Source organism: Marmota flaviventris, chromosome 13 (genome assembly GCF_047511675.1).
Source record: "Marmota flaviventris isolate mMarFla1 chromosome 13, mMarFla1.hap1, whole genome shotgun sequence".
Classification (NCBI taxonomy): domain Eukaryota; kingdom Metazoa; phylum Chordata; class Mammalia; order Rodentia; family Sciuridae; genus Marmota; species Marmota flaviventris.
Window position 1 is genome coordinate 99,346,435 of NC_092510.1, and position 19,113 is coordinate 99,365,547.

The window sequence follows — 19,113 nt, forward strand, 5'->3', positions numbered from 1 at the left end:
GTATGAATTTCGGTCTGCCGCTCCAGAGCCCCCAACCTAGCCCTCCTGGGGCAGGAAGTCCGGCCGCCCACACAGCCATCTCACACCCGGCCAGCTCCGACGGCAGCAGGGGCCCAGCCCCGGCAGCCCTCAAAGTCGGAGATGTTTTGTACCCGACTGCGCGCACCGTGCAGGGCAGTTGGCGCGGCCCGTGTAAAGCGAAACTCCGGCTTCTGCAGCGCGGTCTGCGCAGATTAGCGCGGTCTGAGCAGGAGCTGCGGGCCGCTGGGCAACTATTGCAGCCGGGGGCGTGGAGCCCCGCAGAGAATGGGGTGTGGGAGAAAGGCGAAGCCCGGGTCCCGACCAGGGAGGGGAGCGCGGTGCTGGCCGAGCCGTGAGGGAAGGCAGTGGAGGGAAGGTGACGGCCGGGGCGGGATGGCGAGCAGGGATCTTGCCTGGACAGGAGGTGACCGCTGGGCCCACGGGGCCGAGGCCATGTGTCCCCTCCAGTCCTGTCCAGTCCCTGGAGTCCCTGAGAGCCTCGCCGCGCCCCTCCCCTGCTCCGACCCCTCCTCTACTCCCTGCGGGCTGAGCCTCCCTCCCGGCCTGGCGCTTCCCACGGGGAGAGGAGGAGGAAGAGGAGGGGGAGCAGGACCGGGAGGGGAGGGAGATGCGGAGGGGAACAGTTCGGAGCAGTCCTCGAGCCCCCGCCCCTCGCGCTCTCGCAGCGAAGGCTCCTCAGAGCCAGGCCGGGTACAACAAGTCTGTCCTCCGACGTCAGGGGGTCATTAATAACCAATTAGGAGGGTCACTGCGGCTCCTATAAAGGCGCTGAGATTTTGCCAAGGGGAAGACGGTCCTGGCTGGGTGTGCGAGAGGCGAGCGCGCGTCCGAGAGCCCCTCGCCGGCGTTTCTCTGCATCCACCGCCTCCCACCTACCCCGCACCTCCCGCACCCGCCTCTGCCTCCACCCGCGCCTCTCCAGCCCTCTGCGCCGCCTCTGCCATCTCCGCAGATTTCTCTCTTCCCCTCTGCCTGTCTCCCCCTCGTTCACTTTCCTCCCAGCCACCCACTCCCTCCCGCATACTCCTCCTCCACATCATTCTCCTTCTCCGTCTCAGCTCTTTCCTCGGCTCCTCTGCTCCCCTCTCCACCGCCCACCTCCGCGCATCTGTCCGACTGCCCTTCACCGGCGCCGGCGAGCCCCGGGCCGCCCATGATGGGCTCCGTGCTCCCGGCTGAAGCCCTGGTGCTCAAGACGGGGCTGAAAGCACCGGGGCTGGCACTAGCCGAGGTCATCACCTCCGACATCCTGCACAGTTTCCTATACGGCCGATGGCGCAACGTGCTGGGAGAACAGCTCCTGGAGGACAAGAGTCACCATGCCAGCCCCAAGACGGCCTTCACCGCTGAAGTCCTGGCCCAGTCCTTCTCTGGAGGTGAGTCGGAGCCGTCGAGGCTAATCCCATGCTCTCCTCCCGGGGACCCCCAACCCCCAGGATGGCCACCACAGGAAGACAGTGGGGATACCAGACCTGGTGGCAGCTCAAATCAACCTGGGTGCTCCTGCCACTTAGTTTCCCTTGGTTAAACCAGGGCTCAAGCAGCGACGCCAGAGCGCTCTCAAGGACCGGATCTCAGCCACAGGCCCCACCGCTCCGGCGCTCCCCGGCCTTTCTCTCCTCACCCCACCCTCCGCCTTGAGCGGGCGGTTCCCGGCATTTAAAGCCTTACTAGGCGTGTAATAGCAGTTGACTCAAAAAGAAGGGGTTTTAAATTCATTTAGTTAACTTGGGCTTGACCCCCGAAAGTTCCCACTTAAACCAAGAACTTTAAAAGGCAGCGGGGGCCCGGGAGGGGGCCGAGGGCGGGCGGGCCGGGAGAAAAAGCCGCAGAGAGCTAGAGAGAGAAAGAGAGCGAGAAAAGTTTCTTTTCTTTAAGATGTCTCAAGTTCTTATTCCTCATTCATCAACCCACAAACAATATCTTTCCCCGGGCTCTGGCATCTCTGCGCGTCGCCCTCTCTTCCCCCTTTACGATTTCTGTTCCTCTCTTAATTTACCGTGAAGACTAATTCCACTTCCATTCACGCTATGTCAACCATCTAATCCCCCCTTTTTGTAAGGGGAATTCCTCGGCCCCTTTTAAACAAGTCCCCTCCGCATTGAGCTACAATTTACTGCTACAGCATTCTTCCAGGGCTAATGAATTTAGAATTAGCAATTTCTTTCGAATGGAGCCGAATGAATGCGATCACTTTAACAGCGTGACAAATTGCCAGCCGCGCCGCAACCGACACCGTTTAACCCCCCCCCTTTCAGCCGGTCCGCTCGCTGGGTATTTTCCCAGGTAGCTTAGAGGGGAACCTTGTAAGACATGGAGGCCGCCCCTGTATGCCTCTCCGCTCGCACCCCGGCCGCAGAGGCCCAACAGGGGGACCCTCAGGAGGTTGGGGGCCGCTGGCTCTTCCCTGCCAGGAGAGGTGACTTCAGAGCCGTCTGAGTCCAGCGCCGCCCTCCCTGGCACCCAGAGCCTAGGAGCAGGGAGGGCTTGCCCGGGGTCACACAGCCAAAGCCCAGCCCAGCCCTTCACTGTCAGTGTTTCTTTTATGCCTTTGCGATCTTGGAGTCGGAGATCTGTCCTCAGTGCTGACCACGTCCGTCGGGGCTCCTCCGCCCTTGCCCTGTGCCTCTAAGCGCACTGCGCGTGAACTCACCGGCTGCGGCGCCTGGAGCAGGACTGGGCGAGAGTCCCGGATTGGTCGTTACTCCTCGCGGGACCAGGCCTCAGTTTTCCCGTCTGTAAACCCGACATTCTGCAGTCGGCGCATTAGTTCTTAAACCTTTCCGAGTAGAGAATGTTTTGAGAATAAGTGGAAACTGAAAATTCGCTCTTAGAAACTAACCCCAACGCACCACTTGCTTTCGAGGGCACCAAGGGTCCTTCGTTGCAAACAGAGGAGAATGATCGCTGAGCCTCTGCGCTTGCCCACTCCTCCATCACTGGAGAGATTTCTCCGCAGTTGTGGCCGCTGGGGTTGGCCGGGTTGGGCAGGACCTGGGTAGGGGTCCTGGGCCCGGAAGGGCTGGGCCTCCTCTGCGAAGGCTTTGACCAGATTCCTCTGCATCTGGCGGCAGAGGTGCAGAAGCTGTCCAGCCTGGTTCTACCGGTGGAGGTGATCATCGCCCAGAGTTCTATCCCTGGCGAGGGCCTTGGCATCTTCTCCAAGACGTGGATCAAAGCAGGCACCGAGATGGGCCCCTTCACAGGCCGCGTCATTGCTCCAGAGCACGTGGACATCTGCAAGAACAACAACCTGATGTGGGAGGTAAGAGTGGACTGGGGGAGAGGAGCCAGCCATAGGCAAGGATTGCTGTCCGCTGTCCGCAGATAGGCTCTAGAGTCTGGCCCCATTGCTGCCCGTTTTCTTGTTGGGAGCTGAGGTCACTGGCGGCCTGGATGCCCCTGAGGAGGACCCTTAAAACCTCCGTGTGCATGGAGCTTTCACTTCCTGGGGGTCCCTCCCTGCACGGCCCTGGGTAGGCCACAGTGGGGAAAAATCTGACCCTCCTTTCTCGCGGTAACCCGGAGTACCAGGATGTTGCCTCCATTTCACAGGGAGGGTCCAAGATGGAGAGTCCATCTGGGTCCTGAGGCCAGCTCAGAAGCCATCCCTGGGGAGGACTTCCCCACTACCCACATTCTTTCTCGGGCTACAGAAGTAGCAAGGGAATACCCTCAAGTCAAGCCCCAACCTGGGGTAAGGTGTCTGGAATGGAAAATGGCAGAAGTCTGTCCTTCTTAAGAACGGGCTTCCCCTCTCCAGGCAGAGTAACATCCAAAATGATGGTTGCTGATTGGCATTGAGTCGGTATCTGAATCCCCAGCTGGCAATTCGTGGGGTATCTCAGCAGCCCTGTGAGTGATCATCTCCTCTTTACTGAAGAAAACTGAGGCTCAGAGGGGCTTCCATTCCAGGTCTCCTGACCCTACCCCACCCTCACAGTGTTAGATGCAGGGAGGGCCTCCCTTAGGACAAAGCCACTCCTGCAGTGATTCCTCCTTCTGGGGCCTTTACCTAGTAGAATTGAAAACCCCAAGGCCAGATGGTGCACTCCTTCCCTCCCTTAAGGCTCCCCCAGGGTTCCACCTGGCAGATCCTAGAGGAGCCCAATGAGGCAATCCTATAGCTGGTCACAGGAGCAGGAGGAAGGGAACAGGGGGGTGACCCAGAGACCTCTCCTCACTTAACTCCTTTCCTCTTGAGTCCTGGACCAATGGTTATCTCTTCCAGTTGTGGCTGGGTCAGAAAGTCAAGGTGTAGTTTGACCTCTGAGTGCTCTTGGCAGCTCCCAGAAAAAGGCTTAGGCCAGACCAGTGCCACAGTGAGCCAGCCTTCCTCTCCAGGCTGCTGTGTCCCCCTCTTAGGTCCTGGCCAATGCTCCTCATTGCTCTGGGGAGTACCTCTGCATCCTCCAGAAGATCCCTTGGAATGATGTCTTGGAGACCCCCTTTTTTTCTGAGGCTGGGGTGTAGCTGGCAGCAGGAGCATGGCGTGGTCAGCCTGTAGAGCCCCGGAGACTGGCTCCTGTTGACAACCTCTAGCCGGCTAGACTCAGGCCAATCACTGCGCCCCTTGCCTCCCCTTCCTCAGCTGGAAACAAAAGTGATGATAGCTTTTTCCACTTCCTGGGGCTGTTGTAAGAGTGGCGAGTATGGCTGGCCTGGGGTTTGACCCTGATCACAAACCACACATGTGGCACAGCCCTGCCTCACCTGCTCCCTGCCCCACCTGCGCCCAGGTATTCAATGAGGATGGCACGGTGCGCTACTTCATCGATGCCAGCCAGGAGGACCACCGAAGCTGGATGACCTACATCAAGTGTGCCCGGAATGAGCAGGAGCAGAATCTGGAGGTGGTCCAGATCGGCACCAGCATCTTCTACAAGGCCATCGAGGTGTGTACTGTCTGTTGTGTAGGAACCAGTGCGGGAACCCTGTGGGGAGAGTGCCAGGCAGCTGCCTTCTGGGACCACAGAGCACTGAGGGGCATTGACACAGGCCCAGCTGGTCCTGCATGGGCTGGAGGGCTGAAGTTCATGCATCATGGTCTCCAGGAGCATGTTCTGATGGGGGGCTTTTTGCTGCAGATCAGAAAGGATAGAGATTTCAATGTTGTGCCACTGTGAATGTCCCAGGTATCTCAATAGTGAGTTCTTGGGGATTGATTGAGGGCGTGCTGGGGTTCAAGAGTCATAGAGACACAGAGAGGGAGATATGGAGTGGAGAGCGGGGAATGCTTTTGGGTGGGAGAGGGTGTATGCGTGCCTGGCATTTAGCTGAGCCTTATCCCTTGTTCTGTATGCATGGCTCGCTGGTGACTTGTGGATCATGACTCGATAGCTCGCTGTGTCAGGCTTCTCCCAGACGCTGGATACGCATTATCACATCTAATCCTCACATGACCCTGCGGGGAGGATTGAGATTAGTAGAGTTTACAGACACAGAAACCAGGTCTCACTTGGTGGCAGGCAGAGCTGGGGGCTCTTGCAGGGACTCTGGGGGAAATGTCAGCACTAATGACTGTGCTGTGAGCTTTTTCAGAGAAGCAAGGAAGGTGGCAGATGGACAGATGCCCCTTTCCATGGTGTTCCAGGGGCTTTTAAAGGGGTTGAGGGCTAAGCCAGGGGCAGCACCTGGGAAAGGTCAGGAGGAGGATGGGAAAGGAGGTGTTCCTGGCAGGTAGGGAGATGCTGGGCAGGGGCAGAGAAGCTGAGGGTGTGTGTGTGGGGACGGTAATGCTTACTGTAGGGCAAGCAGAATGGTAGTAGCTGAGGTGGCTGCAGCCGGCATTCTCCCGGGTCAGTGTCCCTGGTGGGAAATTTGGTTCTGTGTCTGGCCCCAGAGAGTGGGATGGGCCTGAGTACTCTGTGGCATGGTGGGGGCTGTCCTATGACTCTTCTCTGGACCTCATGCTTCTGTTCTCACATGGGGGGCAAGCAAGGCCCTTTGGGATGGGGCTGAAGCTTGGTTGAGATTTAGAAGTGGCCTGGAGGAGCCAGAGAAGGACTTCCCTTTAATCCCTTTCCTTTGCTCCCTGGGACTCAGAACCTCAAGCTTTTTTAAAGATGCCCCAGGGTGCTCAGGCCTACTAGTTTCTGGGACTCATATTCTCCCTGAATAACCAGGTCCCAGGGACTCTCCAGGGATGATAACAGGACAGCCTTTGCTTGGGCCTGGTATGACCAGGAACTGAGTCCCAGCTTAGAGGTGACCCTCAGTGGACCAGAAAGAGAGGGTAAATATAAAGATGAACAAACAGGTCTTCCACAGGAGCCCCGAGAGGAGAGCTAGGATGGATGGGGGTGGGTATCAGGAGAGACCCAGGCAGGACAGGGGTTGCTCCTGTGACCATCCTCCTAGCATTGGCCTCCGGAGCAGCTGAACCCCACTTTTTTCAGAGTGTATCCTCCTGAGCACTCACATCTTCCCAAGGCTCCCTCTTATTCTATACACTGCCATAGTCACCTCTCTCCCAGCCCTGACGTAGGAGGGCCACACAGTCATCCTGCCCCTCTCACGAAGACACATGCATGTGAACACGGGACACTGGCCAGCAATACCTGTTCCATTCTGGCAAGAGGACTCCTGGCTGGTGCAGACATGGGGTCTGAGTCTCACGTTGCTGTGCGGGAGCAGGAGATTCAAACAGGGCCCAGGCACACGAATAGATGTTTGTTCAGAAACGCAGAGTCAGAGGGCTAAGTGGCTGACGGATATCTCCAGGGAGGGATTGGAATTTATATGATCAGGGGGAAAGTTCATCTACATTTAATCAGAAATTTAAGTAGATGCAAGGATATGATGTATATATGATATGGATGCTGCAGATAGGTTCCTCTGACGTGGCTATTAATGCTTTTTAGGGCCAGACAGACTACTAAAAAGGAAAAAGGAACTGTTTGAGAGAGGGAGGGACAAGGAAATACAGAATGCCCCAAATTACTTTTCATGAATGAAGTTGGGCACTTTTTTCAAGGTAGCAATTTTCTCAAACCATTTTGTCAAATTGTCAGAGTACACTTACCAGATCAATTGTGTGTCAGGCTACACATGACCACCATGGGGGCAGGGCCGAGGCGCAGCTCTCACGCAGTCCTACTGGACATATCGCTGCCACCCAGGCCACTATCCAGATGTCTCTGGAATAAATCAGCTGTTTGTTCTGTGAGTATGTGGGGTTAGCCAAGGAGAAGGACCTTTGCTGTGATCTGTTTTCTTAATCTTTCTGCCACTCACTAGTGCTATTTATATTTCATAACACTAACCCGCTACTTGCCAAAAAGGGGGAAGGACATATTTAGTCAATAAGCACAATATACTATTGCTGCACTAAGACTTTCCCAAACAAAATCATGGCCCTCCCAAAGGAGACAAAGGCTGTGGGGTTTCCAAGCACAGGTGAATCTGTGGGAAAATTTTGCATCTGGCTGAATCTATTCAGGTGTTATTCTTGCTTGGGCTTACTTCCCTGGGCTTACTTCAGTTACAGAAACTTACTCCAGCCTCGGGTGCCTAAAATGGCCTTTCTAGAAAATGCCCAGCACATAGCAAGAGGAACTAAATGTTGAATACCTTTCTGCAGGTGATGGGGGTCAAGTCAAAAAAGGTACCCATAGGAACCCCATTCTTCCAGAACACGACTGACTGGCCCAAGAAGCAAGACTGACCTCAAAAGTCAGCACTAAGGCTGGGGCTGTTGTTTAGTGGTAGAGTGCTCGCCTAGCATTTGTGTGGCCCTGGGTTTGATCCTCAGCACCAATAAAAATAAATTAATTAATTAAGTATTGTGTCCATCTACAACTAAATATATATATATATATATGTATGTATATATATATATATTTAGTTGTATATATTTTTATTATAATATTATAAAAAATATATATTTTATTATAATATATATATATATATATATATATATATATATATATATATATATATATTTTAAAGTAAGTACTAGGGGGCTGGGGCTGGGGCTGTAGCTCAGCCACAGAGTGCTTGCCTAGCACATGTGAGGCACTGGGTTAAATCCTCAGCATCACGTAAAAATAAACAAATAAAATAAAGGCACTCTGCTCATCTACAACTACAAAAAAATTAAAATAAAAGATAAAAAATAAAAAAGTCAGCACTAGAAAAGAATTTAGAAATAAGTTGTTACCATTTTGGATTTTCTCACCAGAAAAAAAATTCTGGGTCTTTTCCTTCCCTACCTTTTGATGAACTATTGTGTCCTGGAAATGTAGATTTTTCTTTCCTGCTGTTTTCCTTCTCATCTCAGGCAGTTGAACTTTTAATTTCTTCCTAGAGTCCCATCTCTCTTTTCTTGGATCTACAGGGAAAAATGCCATTTTCCTTTTGACCTTGCTCATTGGTGGATGCACTTAAATTGCTCTGATTAGTAATAGTTAGCATGACTAATAATCTAATAATGTTACCATCTGTGGAGCATTTACTATATGCTGGCACTATCCTAGGTCCTTTTTAAAAGGTCTTAGAAACTTTTTTGGGGAGTGTGCTGGGGACTGAGCCCAGGGCCTTGGGCAATCTACTACTGAACTACTCCCCAGCTATGCACTTTTTAAAAATATAATCTGGTCAGCCCCATGAAGTGCTATTACTATCCCCATTTCATTTTATCTCATTTATTTTGAGTTCTAGTGATTAAATCCAGGGCCTGTGTATGCTAACCAAGCACTCTACCACTGAGCTATACCACAGCCCACTCTCCCCATTTTAATGAGGATGAAACTAAGGTTTGGAGATTATGGAGAAGGCTAGCTGTGATTAGAACCAGGGCTCGCTGGCTGCAGAGCTGGTCTTGATCGCCTGGCTGTGTGGCCTCCCTGGCCAATATCTATTTGCTGGAACTCTATTAATTGGTGTGTCAGGACATCTGTGTACAATGGAAATTGATGTTCGGCCAGATGACACTGAGATCCTTCTACGCCAGGGCTTCTACCCATGCGGGGAAGGGGAGGGCCTCGGAGTCTCCTGGGAGCATATTCAATGGTGTGTCATGAATTTGTATTAGGAAAACAAACCTCAAAGCTTATTATTTCCAATTTAAGCTAAAAATGCAAAAAGTGGAGCAGGATAAACTGGACTGATCAGGAAGGTTCCAGAGAATGAGCTCAGAGGTCTTAAAATTTGTCAAAACAAGATTTGGGTATAGACATTTCTCCCAAAGTTTTAGGATGTGGATTGTACACCGGGACTGGTTCTCTGGGGATTGCTTTAATCAGGGTGTGTCTGAGCCAATCTCTGCTCCCCAGAAAGGCAAATGACTGGCTGATTCTGGTTCTCCGAGCCCCAGACATTCTGGCTTGGACCAGCCTGAGCGTCAGCAGTGGGAGCACTCACAGGTCCTTGCAGGGGACCTAGGCACTCCCTGCACTTAGTTGGTGGGATATTGAAAGCCTCTGGACAGTAGTTCCAGGATCCTGGACTAGAAGCTGAAGGTTCCAGGGCCTCCTGGGCTTGATCACAGGAGTTCGTTGGATGCGGGATGCCTGGAAGCAGTTGGAGCCCAGAGGCGAGGGTCTAGGACCCTGAAGGACAGAGGAACTCCTGGTTCCCCTTCTCTCTGCAGATGGGGCTGCCTCCCCCAGCCCTCCGAAGATGGCTTGCCGCTGTCTGGGGAATGTGTTATACTCAGTTCCCATAGGTTCTTTTTTTTTAATTTTTTTAGTTCTAGTTTTGAACACAATACCTTTATTTTGTTTGTTTTTTTATTTTTATGTGGTGCCAGGCATTGAACTCAGTGCCTCATGCATGTGAGGCAAGCACTCTATCAGTAAGTCACAACCCTGGTCCCCCGTAGGTTATTTGTAATAGATTTTCCTTCTTTTAAAATTGTTGTTTTGTTGTGTGTGTGTATAAGAAATAGATGTGCTCGTTACTTTTTAAAAAATCAGATGAATCAAGTAAAAGTGAAATCACTCTGTCCCAAGATGCTTCTCTGCTCAAACCTCAAATCAGCATTTTTTTCATGTCAAATCCTTCTGGGGAAAGACACCTAGAGAACTAGTGGCAGCAGCTGGGCATCCAGAGTGGGAGAGTTACTTTTTTTATCTACCCTGTTGCATGCTTATACATTTATGCCCATGTGCTTTAACTGTTAGGTTAATGAGTAAAATTAATTTTAGTACATTAAGAATATTCTAATTAAAAAATGAGTCACCTTATACTATACCTTCCCATTGAACTGCTTATTTTAAATATTATATTACAAACAATAATTTTGAATAAGAATATTCGAGACTTGAGCCGGGCACTGTGCATGTACCTGTCATTCCAGTGACTCAGGAGGCTAAGGCAGGAGGATCACAAGCTCAAGGCCAGCCTGAGAAACTTAGCAAAACCCTCACTTTCAAAAAGAAAGAAAGAAAGCGCGGGGGGTGGGGGTTGGTGCTAGGGAGGTAGCTCACATAGCTAGAGTGCTCCTGGGTTCAATTCCCACTACTGAAAAACAAAAAAATCAAGATATGTACAAGCCAAGATGTTCTGATCTTCATCCACCATTCCCATTGTTATTATTTTTATTACATTTATTTTGCATTTAATAATAGTTTTTATTTTCAATTAAAATGGAAAGGCCAGCGTCAACTTAGTAATTGGTTCCCGGACCACAGGACTGGAGGTGGAGACATCACTCAGGGCATCATCAGCTGGGGCTGGCCCAACCTCCCTCCCACAGCTGTCCCGGAGGGGTGGGCTTCTATCTCCGGAAATGGAGCCAGGGAACTGAGACACACTGGTTGGGGACTATTGTTCTTGAGGCATTTGGGCACATGGAAAGCAAAGTCCCTAGTCACCCTGAGCTTTCACTGTGTCAACAGCCCCACACCACCTTGCAGGCTCTGTGGGCACTGCTGCAGGGACATGATGTGCCAGATCACTGCCAGCCTCTCTGAGATGGGTGAGTCAGAGAAAATAATAACTGGCCCTTCCATGTCTTCATTGTGCAGAGCTTTATTGCGAGCGGCCTTGTTGCCCCAACAACCATGCAGGGAGGCTGGGGCAACAAGACTGTCCCTATTATACATACAGTGGAGGAAACTGATACCCCATGACATGAAGCTGCCGGCCAAAGTCACTCACTTAGCAGGTGGGGAGTCTGAGTGGACCCCGCCATGCCCGGCTCCAGGGCTGAGCCCAAACCCCTTGCAGTGTTGTCTCTGGATGGCACGTGCAGTTGGTTTGGGGAGCTATCTAGAGGAAGCCCTAGGCTGTTGGGTCAGGTTTCCACTGAGACTTGAAGCCAGGGGATGGGATGATGTTGGAGGTAACTTACAACCAGAGTCATTGGGTTGGGGGACCTAATGCCATCCTCATTTTAGGAGACAACCTTAGAAAGGCAGAGTGACTTGCCCGGGATCATGCAGGGACCCAGTGACTTAGAACCCATCTGCACCATCCTTCTTATACAAAGCATCTTAATTATTGTGGGTTCTATCACCCACTTTTCTGATGGGTTCAAAAACCTTTTTCTTGTTCCTTTTCTAACATGGGACTCCAACTCTGACCCACTGGCCTCTTGGACAGTAGCCAGGACCAGAGAGGCCACAGTGATGCTGGCTGTGGTGCCAAATTCTAATCTGCCTGCTTTCTTTGAAGCTCTGCCTAATTTCCCTTGGTTTCCCCATTTGGTTTTTCCACATTTAATCCCACACAATCACAGTAGGTGTGGTACTCTCTGCTGGTATCTTGTCACTCACTGGTCATGGGCTGCGATGCCCTGTGATTGAGTGGGAAAGGGCATGGTGGCCCTGGGCTGTCTCAGGAGGACACAGTTGCCCAGGCCCCTCATGCCTCCCTGCCCCCACTCCTCCTCTCCTGCTCCCTCCTTTCAAGGTCAAGCACAGAGCTTGCTGAGATGGTCTGAGGGTCTTGTGGGCTCTGAGCAGAGGAAGGAAGACAAGGTGAACCCAAGGGTTCTGAGTATGGCAGGGCTCTGCAGGCTGGACCCAGTCCGAAGAGGAGGGGGCCTACTCCCTGGCCATGAAGACCAAGGGGGGCTTCAGACACCCCTATGTGGAATTCTATGTAATTTTTTTTTGTGCTTCAACTAAAAGAGGACCCACCAGGAAGACAAAGCAGCTGTCGTCTGGGGCTGTTCCTCAGGGAATCCCAGGGCACGTGCCACAGCCATGTTTCTAGGGCCAGTCCTCAGGAGAATGATGGGCTGTCCCTTCTCTTGTGCGTCTGACCGGGCTGGGGCTGAAGGCCCCCGACTCGGGAAAGGTAACTGGCTTTCACCAAAGGCCAAGAGGGCCCCTGGGGATGGCCCCCTGTGCTGACTCAGGAGCAGGCCTGCTGGTCTCCCTGGTTAGTCAACAGCCATTTCCCGCGCAGGTCCTCCCCTGAGAGCAGCTGAGTCCTATCATCAGTTCTTGGTCATGGACCTAGATCATGCTGAAATAGACTTCGTGTAAGGCTGTGTGTACCCTGGTGCTTCCTGAGGTGGAGGCGTCTGTCAACCCGAGTTTCTTTTTTAGCATCTGCCAAATGCCTGGAGCCACGCAGGGCCCTGTGCTGGGCAGGGGAAATGGGTGTGATGTGCTGCTGTCTGTGGGTGCTGGGGATTAGAGATGTTTCCAGAACATTATCAGACAGGGTCTAACCAAGCACTACAGGGCACCCTCCAACCCACGCTCCTCCTCCGAAACATCTGGCTCAGCCCTGCAACGCTGGGCTGGCTGTTTTCCCTGAGTAAGAAATGAAGTTTTCTGGCTTCCATCTTCTGTTACTTCTATTCGCGTGAGGCTTCTGTTGCTTGAACGCTCTGGTGTGGTGGAGTTAGGACAGAGATGTTCAGGAGGTCCAGGCAGGGAGAGGGAGCAGAGGGCTGTGATGTCCCGGCACCTGCCCAGTCTGTGCAGCTTGCTGGGGCAGATCAGTGGACATGGAGCAGGTGTGGCATTCTCGGGGCTGAGGCTGGATGCACATCTCCTGGCCGTGAGGGGATGTTTAGAGACTCCTGCCTCCCACTCCCCAGCTGCTGCCTCCCTGACCTCTCACCTCCATCCCTACAGATGATCCCTCCGGATCAGGAGCTGCTGGTGTGGTATGGAAACTCCCACAACACCTTCCTGGGCATCCCGGGTGTGCCAGGACTGGAGGAGGAGCAGAAAAAGAACAAACATGGTAGGTATTCCCCACGGGGCCACAGAGACAAGACCCATCAGAGCATCCCTCCACTAGGGGGAAGGAAGGGGCGGGGAGCCTCCTGGGAACCTGGTTCAACCTCACCAGCATCCAGCAGATGGGACCTACTGACCCAATGCGCCTGGTGTTCCTGGAATGCCCACCATGGTCCAAGTGTGGGTGGAAGACAATCCTCTTGCTTTCTGACCAGAATAGGTTGTCTGGGGGCAGGTGCAGGAGACCCCAGAGAGGTGATGGGATATGGCAGGAGAAATGGACAGGGCAGCAGGAGGCTGTATTGAGTTCCAGTTCTGCTGTTCAATCTTGGGAATGGCTCTGTGCCTCAATTTCCTCATCAATAAAGAAAAGGTGTTGAGCAAGGAGATCCTGAAGTTCCCTTCCAACTCTGCATACATCCTGTCCTGCCTGGTTCCTTGTCCAGGAACAGAGTAGCTGCTCGGAATGAACTGCTGGAATGAGGGCAGGGCACACAGCCTGACTCCAGGGACAGTGCCCATCACAACAGAGCTCATTAGCTTGAGATTTTTGTTGTGCCAAGCTTTGGACTAGCCCTGGTTTCCTTGGGTCAGAAATAAAAATCTTTGATGAGCATCATTCCACTGGGGGCTTACAAAACCCTTGTGAAATTTGATTATCCCTAATTTTAGGCGTCAACCTACGGCTCATTAACTACTGTTTATGGAACAATTGTTCTGCTGCTAATGCTTTACAAAGATTAATTTCTGATTCCTACCACCGACTTAATGGGGTTAACGCTATTACTACCTCCATTTCAGGGATGGCAAAACTGAGGAGCAGTTCATGGGTACAGAGGACACTCAGTATATATTTATGAGATGAATAAATGATTTTTCTCGGCGGGGTGTTTCCTAGTTGCTATCCTTTATACCGTAAGCCAGGTCATACATAGGCTGAGGTTGGTAAAGAGCTTAGCACAGAAAAAACTTAATAGACAGTTTTCCTACTCATTTCAGGAAATCGCGCCTAGCTGCAGAGACAGTACCAGGTTCCCATATTAGGGATGAGTAAGTTCAGGTTTAGTGAGGCTGAGTCGCAAAGTCCCCTTGGTCTCCCAGCGTGATCTGACATCCAGCTCCCATTTGACCCAAGCCAGGCCCTTAGCTGGCCCTTAAGTCGGTCGGCAGCGCAGGGCTCCGTCAGCCCTGACCCACGCAGCGCCGGAGGCTGCTAGGCAGTGGGTGGGGAGGGCGCGGAGAGCCTGGGGCGGACGCGGGTTCTAACGGGGCTGCTCCTCTCTTCTCCCCTCCCCGCCCGCCCCGTCGGCCCCGCGCCCCGCTCGCGCGGCCAGAGGACTTCCACCCGGCGGATTCGGCGGCGGGCACCGCGGGCCGCATGCGCTGCGTCATCTGCCACCGCGGCTTCAACTCGCGCAGCAACCTGCGCTCGCACATGCGCATCCACACGCTGGACAAGCCCTTCGTGTGCCGCTTCTGCAACCGTCGCTTCAGCCAGTCGTCCACGCTACGCAATCACGTGCGCCTGCACACGGGCGAGCGCCCCTACAAGTGCCAGGTGTGCCAGAGCGCGTACTCGCAGCTGGCCGGCCTGCGCGCCCACCAGAAGAGCGCGCGCCACCGGCCGCCCAGCGCATCGCTGCAGGCGCACTCACCCGCGCTGCCTGCGCCGCATGCGCACGCGCCCGCGCTCGCCGCCGCCGCCGCCGCTGCCGCCGCCGCGGCGCACCACCTGCCGGCCATGGTGCTGTGAGCGCCGCTCCCGCTCCCGCGCCTGCCCCGCGCGCCCCCGGACCTCCGCCGGGCGGGCCTCCCCGCTCTGCAGACTTGACCCCCTCGACGTACGCCGCCGCGGGCACGTCTTCGCCCGCCGTAGCTGCGCCCCAGAAATGACCCCCGGAACACTCTTCGCCCAGTTTCTCAATGAGGACGTGAGGGGCGACGTCCCTTTTCCAGGCCACTTGGCTGGTGTTGGTTGCTTGGCCGCGCCTCCTCTTGGGAGGGGTCTCCATGCCCGGCCTCACCCCGGAGTCCCTTCTGTGGTCAGTCCAAGCGGGCATCGCTCTGGTGGGTGGCAGGAGAGAGGACCGAAGATCTCGGAGGGCACTCAGCTCCCACCGTCCTCACACAGAGCCCCACGCTTCGGAGTGAAGGGAGAGCCACCATCTCTGCCTTCTGGGATCGGGGTCGTGGGGTGTCCTGAGTCAAAGACACAATCTTGAGATTTGGAAGCTATTGGGGCCTGGGGGCAGCCAGCAGTGACCCGGAGAGATCTGAGATTTCTGGGCCCTTCTTTCCTGTAGGCCACCTTATCCCGAACGTGGCTCCTGGGGATGAATGAGGCACGAATACTTTGCAGTGTATAAGCGGGATAAGAGTGCAGGCACTGCGAATCCACTGTAGGGCCTCCGAGCGAGACAAGACCCTGCCCTCTTTGGGCCTCAATTTCCCCATCTGTAAAATGAGGGAATTGGACCAGCCTCCTGTTCAGCTCTGATGTCAAGCTTGGGAAAGGAGAGGTACCCACATCCTTACCCCTTCGCGCACGTCCAGCAAGAGCAGGGCAAGACTGCGTTGACTAGGTTGACTTCTCTGCGGGTGAAGCAGTTCTGAGCTGCGACGGATCCCAAGGGTTGCGCCCCGCCTGCCCACACTTTCCCTGCTACCTGCCCATGTTTTCTCCAGCTCTGGCCGTGGGCGCCCTCTGGTGTCGTCTCACACCTTGCAGAATTCCCGTAGGGGGTTTTGTAAAATTAAAAAAAAAACAAAAACAAAAACAAAAAAAACCTATAATAATATTAATAAAAAGTATAAAGTGTATAGAGTTTTCAATAAACCGTGTTCTAATTCCAGAAAATGGTCACTTTAACTTTGTAAATATTTATCTTAAAATGATATTTACAAACTGTGATATATATTATTTGATTGTATATGTACAACTGTAAATACATTTGTACCTCTCTTGTATTCTAAAATAAAAATTACTTGGAACATTTATCACCTGGCATCTGAGTGGGTGGTTACTTCTGTCTTCATGAGAAGGAAATATAGAAAGTGCTCAGAGGCTGGAAAGGGGGTTGGTGAGGTTGTTCCACTTACTGGGGCTGTAATCCACCATTGTGCTCTTGGTGTCACACTAGGGGCAAAGCCCAAAGAGAAGGGCCCCAGTGCACATCTGGAAGTCGTAGAAGGGACCTGGCAGATTTCTCTTGGCTTCCAGCTGACTCACCTCATTTATTATTTTCCCAAACACTTTTTTTTTAAATTTTTATGACCAAATTGAAGGGGTTCAGAGAACCAATGGGGTGGACCAAAATGACCACCAAGTGCCCTCCCAACGCCTAGACTTTCCAAGTGCCCGGCATCAGAGCCACTTAAAAGAAGACCAGGGAGCAGGAAGGCTGTCAGGTTAGGTCTGAGAGACTTCATGGACAACATAGGGCTAGACACAGCTCTCCTATCCAGGACTTCCTGGTCAGTGAGAGTGTGCAGGCTGGATAGTGTGAGTCTGAGTCTGTTCTCCAGCGTGTGCCACCCTTCCAACCGACGGTGTGGTCAAGCTTCTCATGGGCATGCTTCTCTGCTTCCTTGTTCACTTGTGCACTTGCTGAATAGCTGCACACACCTGCAGATGCTTGGGAATTCACACTAGCACACAGAGGCTGTCCCTGTTTGGAAGTTCAGAGGGTATGCCCCAAATCCTCCCAAAGCTTTGGGAGATTAATCTTGCACCCTGGAGGAGGGGCACAAGCAGAGAAGCCTACAGGCAGATACCATCATGGGTTTGCTCCCTATGCTCAGCAGCAGGAGTCACCCTTGGTTCCCCTCCTCCCTCCCAAACCTTGCCTCCCCTTTGAAGGATTCCAACGCCTCTGGTGGACCCTACATTACCCTTCTTGCACTTCAGTACCCACCCAGCTCTCTTGTTCCCTAGATCAAATCTTATGTGTCCAGAGTCCCCTTTCCTCCTGGCCCACATGTTGGTCTCCCAGCAAGTAATGCTAGAGTCCTGAAGAAAGGCCTGCAGGAGTCAGATGGCAAAGAAGGCAATGGGCCTTTTGAACAAAAATCTAATTTGTTCTTTATAGATAATTTGTTCATGCCCAGGCTCCAGAACCCACCTGGTGGCAATATGCCATAATTGCAATCCCATGCCTCAGGGATGCTGACTGATCTGCCTGCCCAGAGGAGTACTGCTATGTGTGCCAGGGCTTGCATTTGGGACACAAGAATGAGAAGCTGTGAACCGTGGTTCTGAGGAGCCTTCAAACTGGAAGGAGGGCTGTGCATTCGAGCAGAAGCCTTAAGCGCCTTTCTGGAGTGCAGAACTCTGGCCTCCAGACAAAGGCAGGCAAATCTTTGAAGCAATTTCTGTGCATAGTGTTTAAACACATGTATTCTGTGAATGATCTCCACATACCCATGCACTACCACTGTCCCACTTTTCTCCTGGATGCATTTTTATTTAATGTCCATGTGAAATAAAAGAAAATTGAGACATGGAGGGATAAGTCATATGTCCTGGCACTCAGTCACTGAATGGCCAAGCAAGGTTTCACCTCTGGTGTCTAACTCCAGAAGCCGTCTGTCCACAACACCTCCTAGTCAGTCTGAAGATTCAGTCCAAAGTGCATTCTGCATATCCCACAAGGAAGCAGCGTATAATGCCCTTGTATCCTCCAATTTAGCAAGACTCAGGTATTCATCATGAGTCCTTGTATGTTCCTTAGGGCTTTGTACCTGATCATATTGTCTGTAAATAAATAATCAAGCATGCTTTTGCCTCTTTCCTTCCCATTGGGATGCCTTTTTCCCCCCCTTGCGTTATTGCATGGTTTAGGACCTCTAGTGACAGAAGATCCTAAACAGAGGCCAAAGATGTGGGTTTGAAACTCTGCTCTGCCATTCATTAGCCATGTGACCTTAGGCAAGTCAATTAACATCTGTGTGCGTCACGCTTCTCAGATGGAAAGTGGGATGATGCTTAATTCCTAAGGATATCATGAGGATTAGACAGGATAATGTATATAAATGAATAAAGTACATGGCTCTCCACATAGTAAATAATAAATGGGAGCTGTTGTTAATATAATGCTACCTTTGGTGAGTGACAAGTGTCATAGCAGCTTTTCTGCCCGCCCCCACTTCCTTTCCCCTCTCTGAATATCTTAACACCCTGACAGCTGGGGTAGCAAATGACCCAGCTCTGTGACCCCACAGTACATAGTGGGTGCCCAGCAAACATCTGTTGAATAAATTTATTCATTCATTCAACAAATATTTATTGAAGGCTGTTTTAAGGGTCCCCAGGATTTGTTTCAATTAATTGTAGACAGGCAGGCATGAAAATGACTGTCACGAAGAAAGAACTTGGTTATAACCCAGATGTCCCTAGAAACAGGAGGCAGAACATGCAGGCCCACATGGAGAAACACTGGGGCTGGTCAGGAAGCAGAGGGAGCCAGGGGAGAATGTGGGTGAGAGCCATCTTGGTGCTTTCCATGGGAAGGAATGGGCAAGGCAGGATGAGCAGGCTTAGGATTGGCTAGTTTGGATAATTTCCACAGGCTCTGGGGGCAAAGAGGCTGTCCCTAGCTATCTGTCACCTGGCCCTGGGGCAGGGGATAGTGGCCCCAAGTGAGAGAGCCCAATAAAGGAGGTGTTATGGATGTGGGTTCTGCACTAATGGGCTTCACTGGAAACACATGCTCTAGGGTGAGTCTTTACTGTCCCTAGCAATGGGTTAACTCTGGGAGGGGCAATCCTGCAAGGTCAGTAAGGCTCCCAGAATATGAAAAACCAAAGGCATGGTTAATACAAACATCTACCATAAATCAAGTACAGTTCAGGAGACTGGCCAGCAAACCAAATAGACCAAGCCTGGATATTCATGGGGCTCACCACCTGTGGAGGAGACAGATGAGCA

At 52.3% G+C, this 19,113-nt stretch overlaps 1 protein-coding gene across 1 annotated transcript; it reads left to right on the forward strand.

Annotated features, from left to right (window-relative positions):
- Positions 1 to 1,195: 1,195 nt before the first annotated feature.
- Prdm12 (PR/SET domain 12) lies at positions 1,196 to 14,940 on the forward strand. Its single transcript, XM_027936111.2, has 5 exons — positions 1,196 to 1,418; positions 3,117 to 3,307; positions 4,782 to 4,937; positions 13,080 to 13,191; positions 14,522 to 14,940. Exons 1-5 carry the CDS (start codon positions 1,196 to 1,198, stop codon positions 14,938 to 14,940), a joined length of 1,101 nt encoding a protein of 366 aa, XP_027791912.2.
- The last annotated feature ends 4,173 nt before the right edge of the window (positions 14,941 to 19,113 follow it).

What these genes read in the sequence shown, in the direction of transcription:
- Prdm12 (XM_027936111.2), top strand. Translation starts at nt 1,196, where the DNA reads ATGATGGGCTCCGTGCTCCCGGCTGAAGCCCTGGTGCTCAAGACGGGG. An exon ending in TCTTCTACAAGGCCATCGAG is followed by an intron (nt 4,938 to 13,079) that starts GTGTGTACTGTC and finishes CCATCCCTACAG; the next exon opens with ATGATCCCTCCGGATCAGGA. An exon ending in GCAGAAAAAGAACAAACATG is followed by an intron (nt 13,192 to 14,521) that starts GTAGGTATTCCC and finishes TCGCGCGGCCAG; the next exon opens with AGGACTTCCACCCGGCGGAT.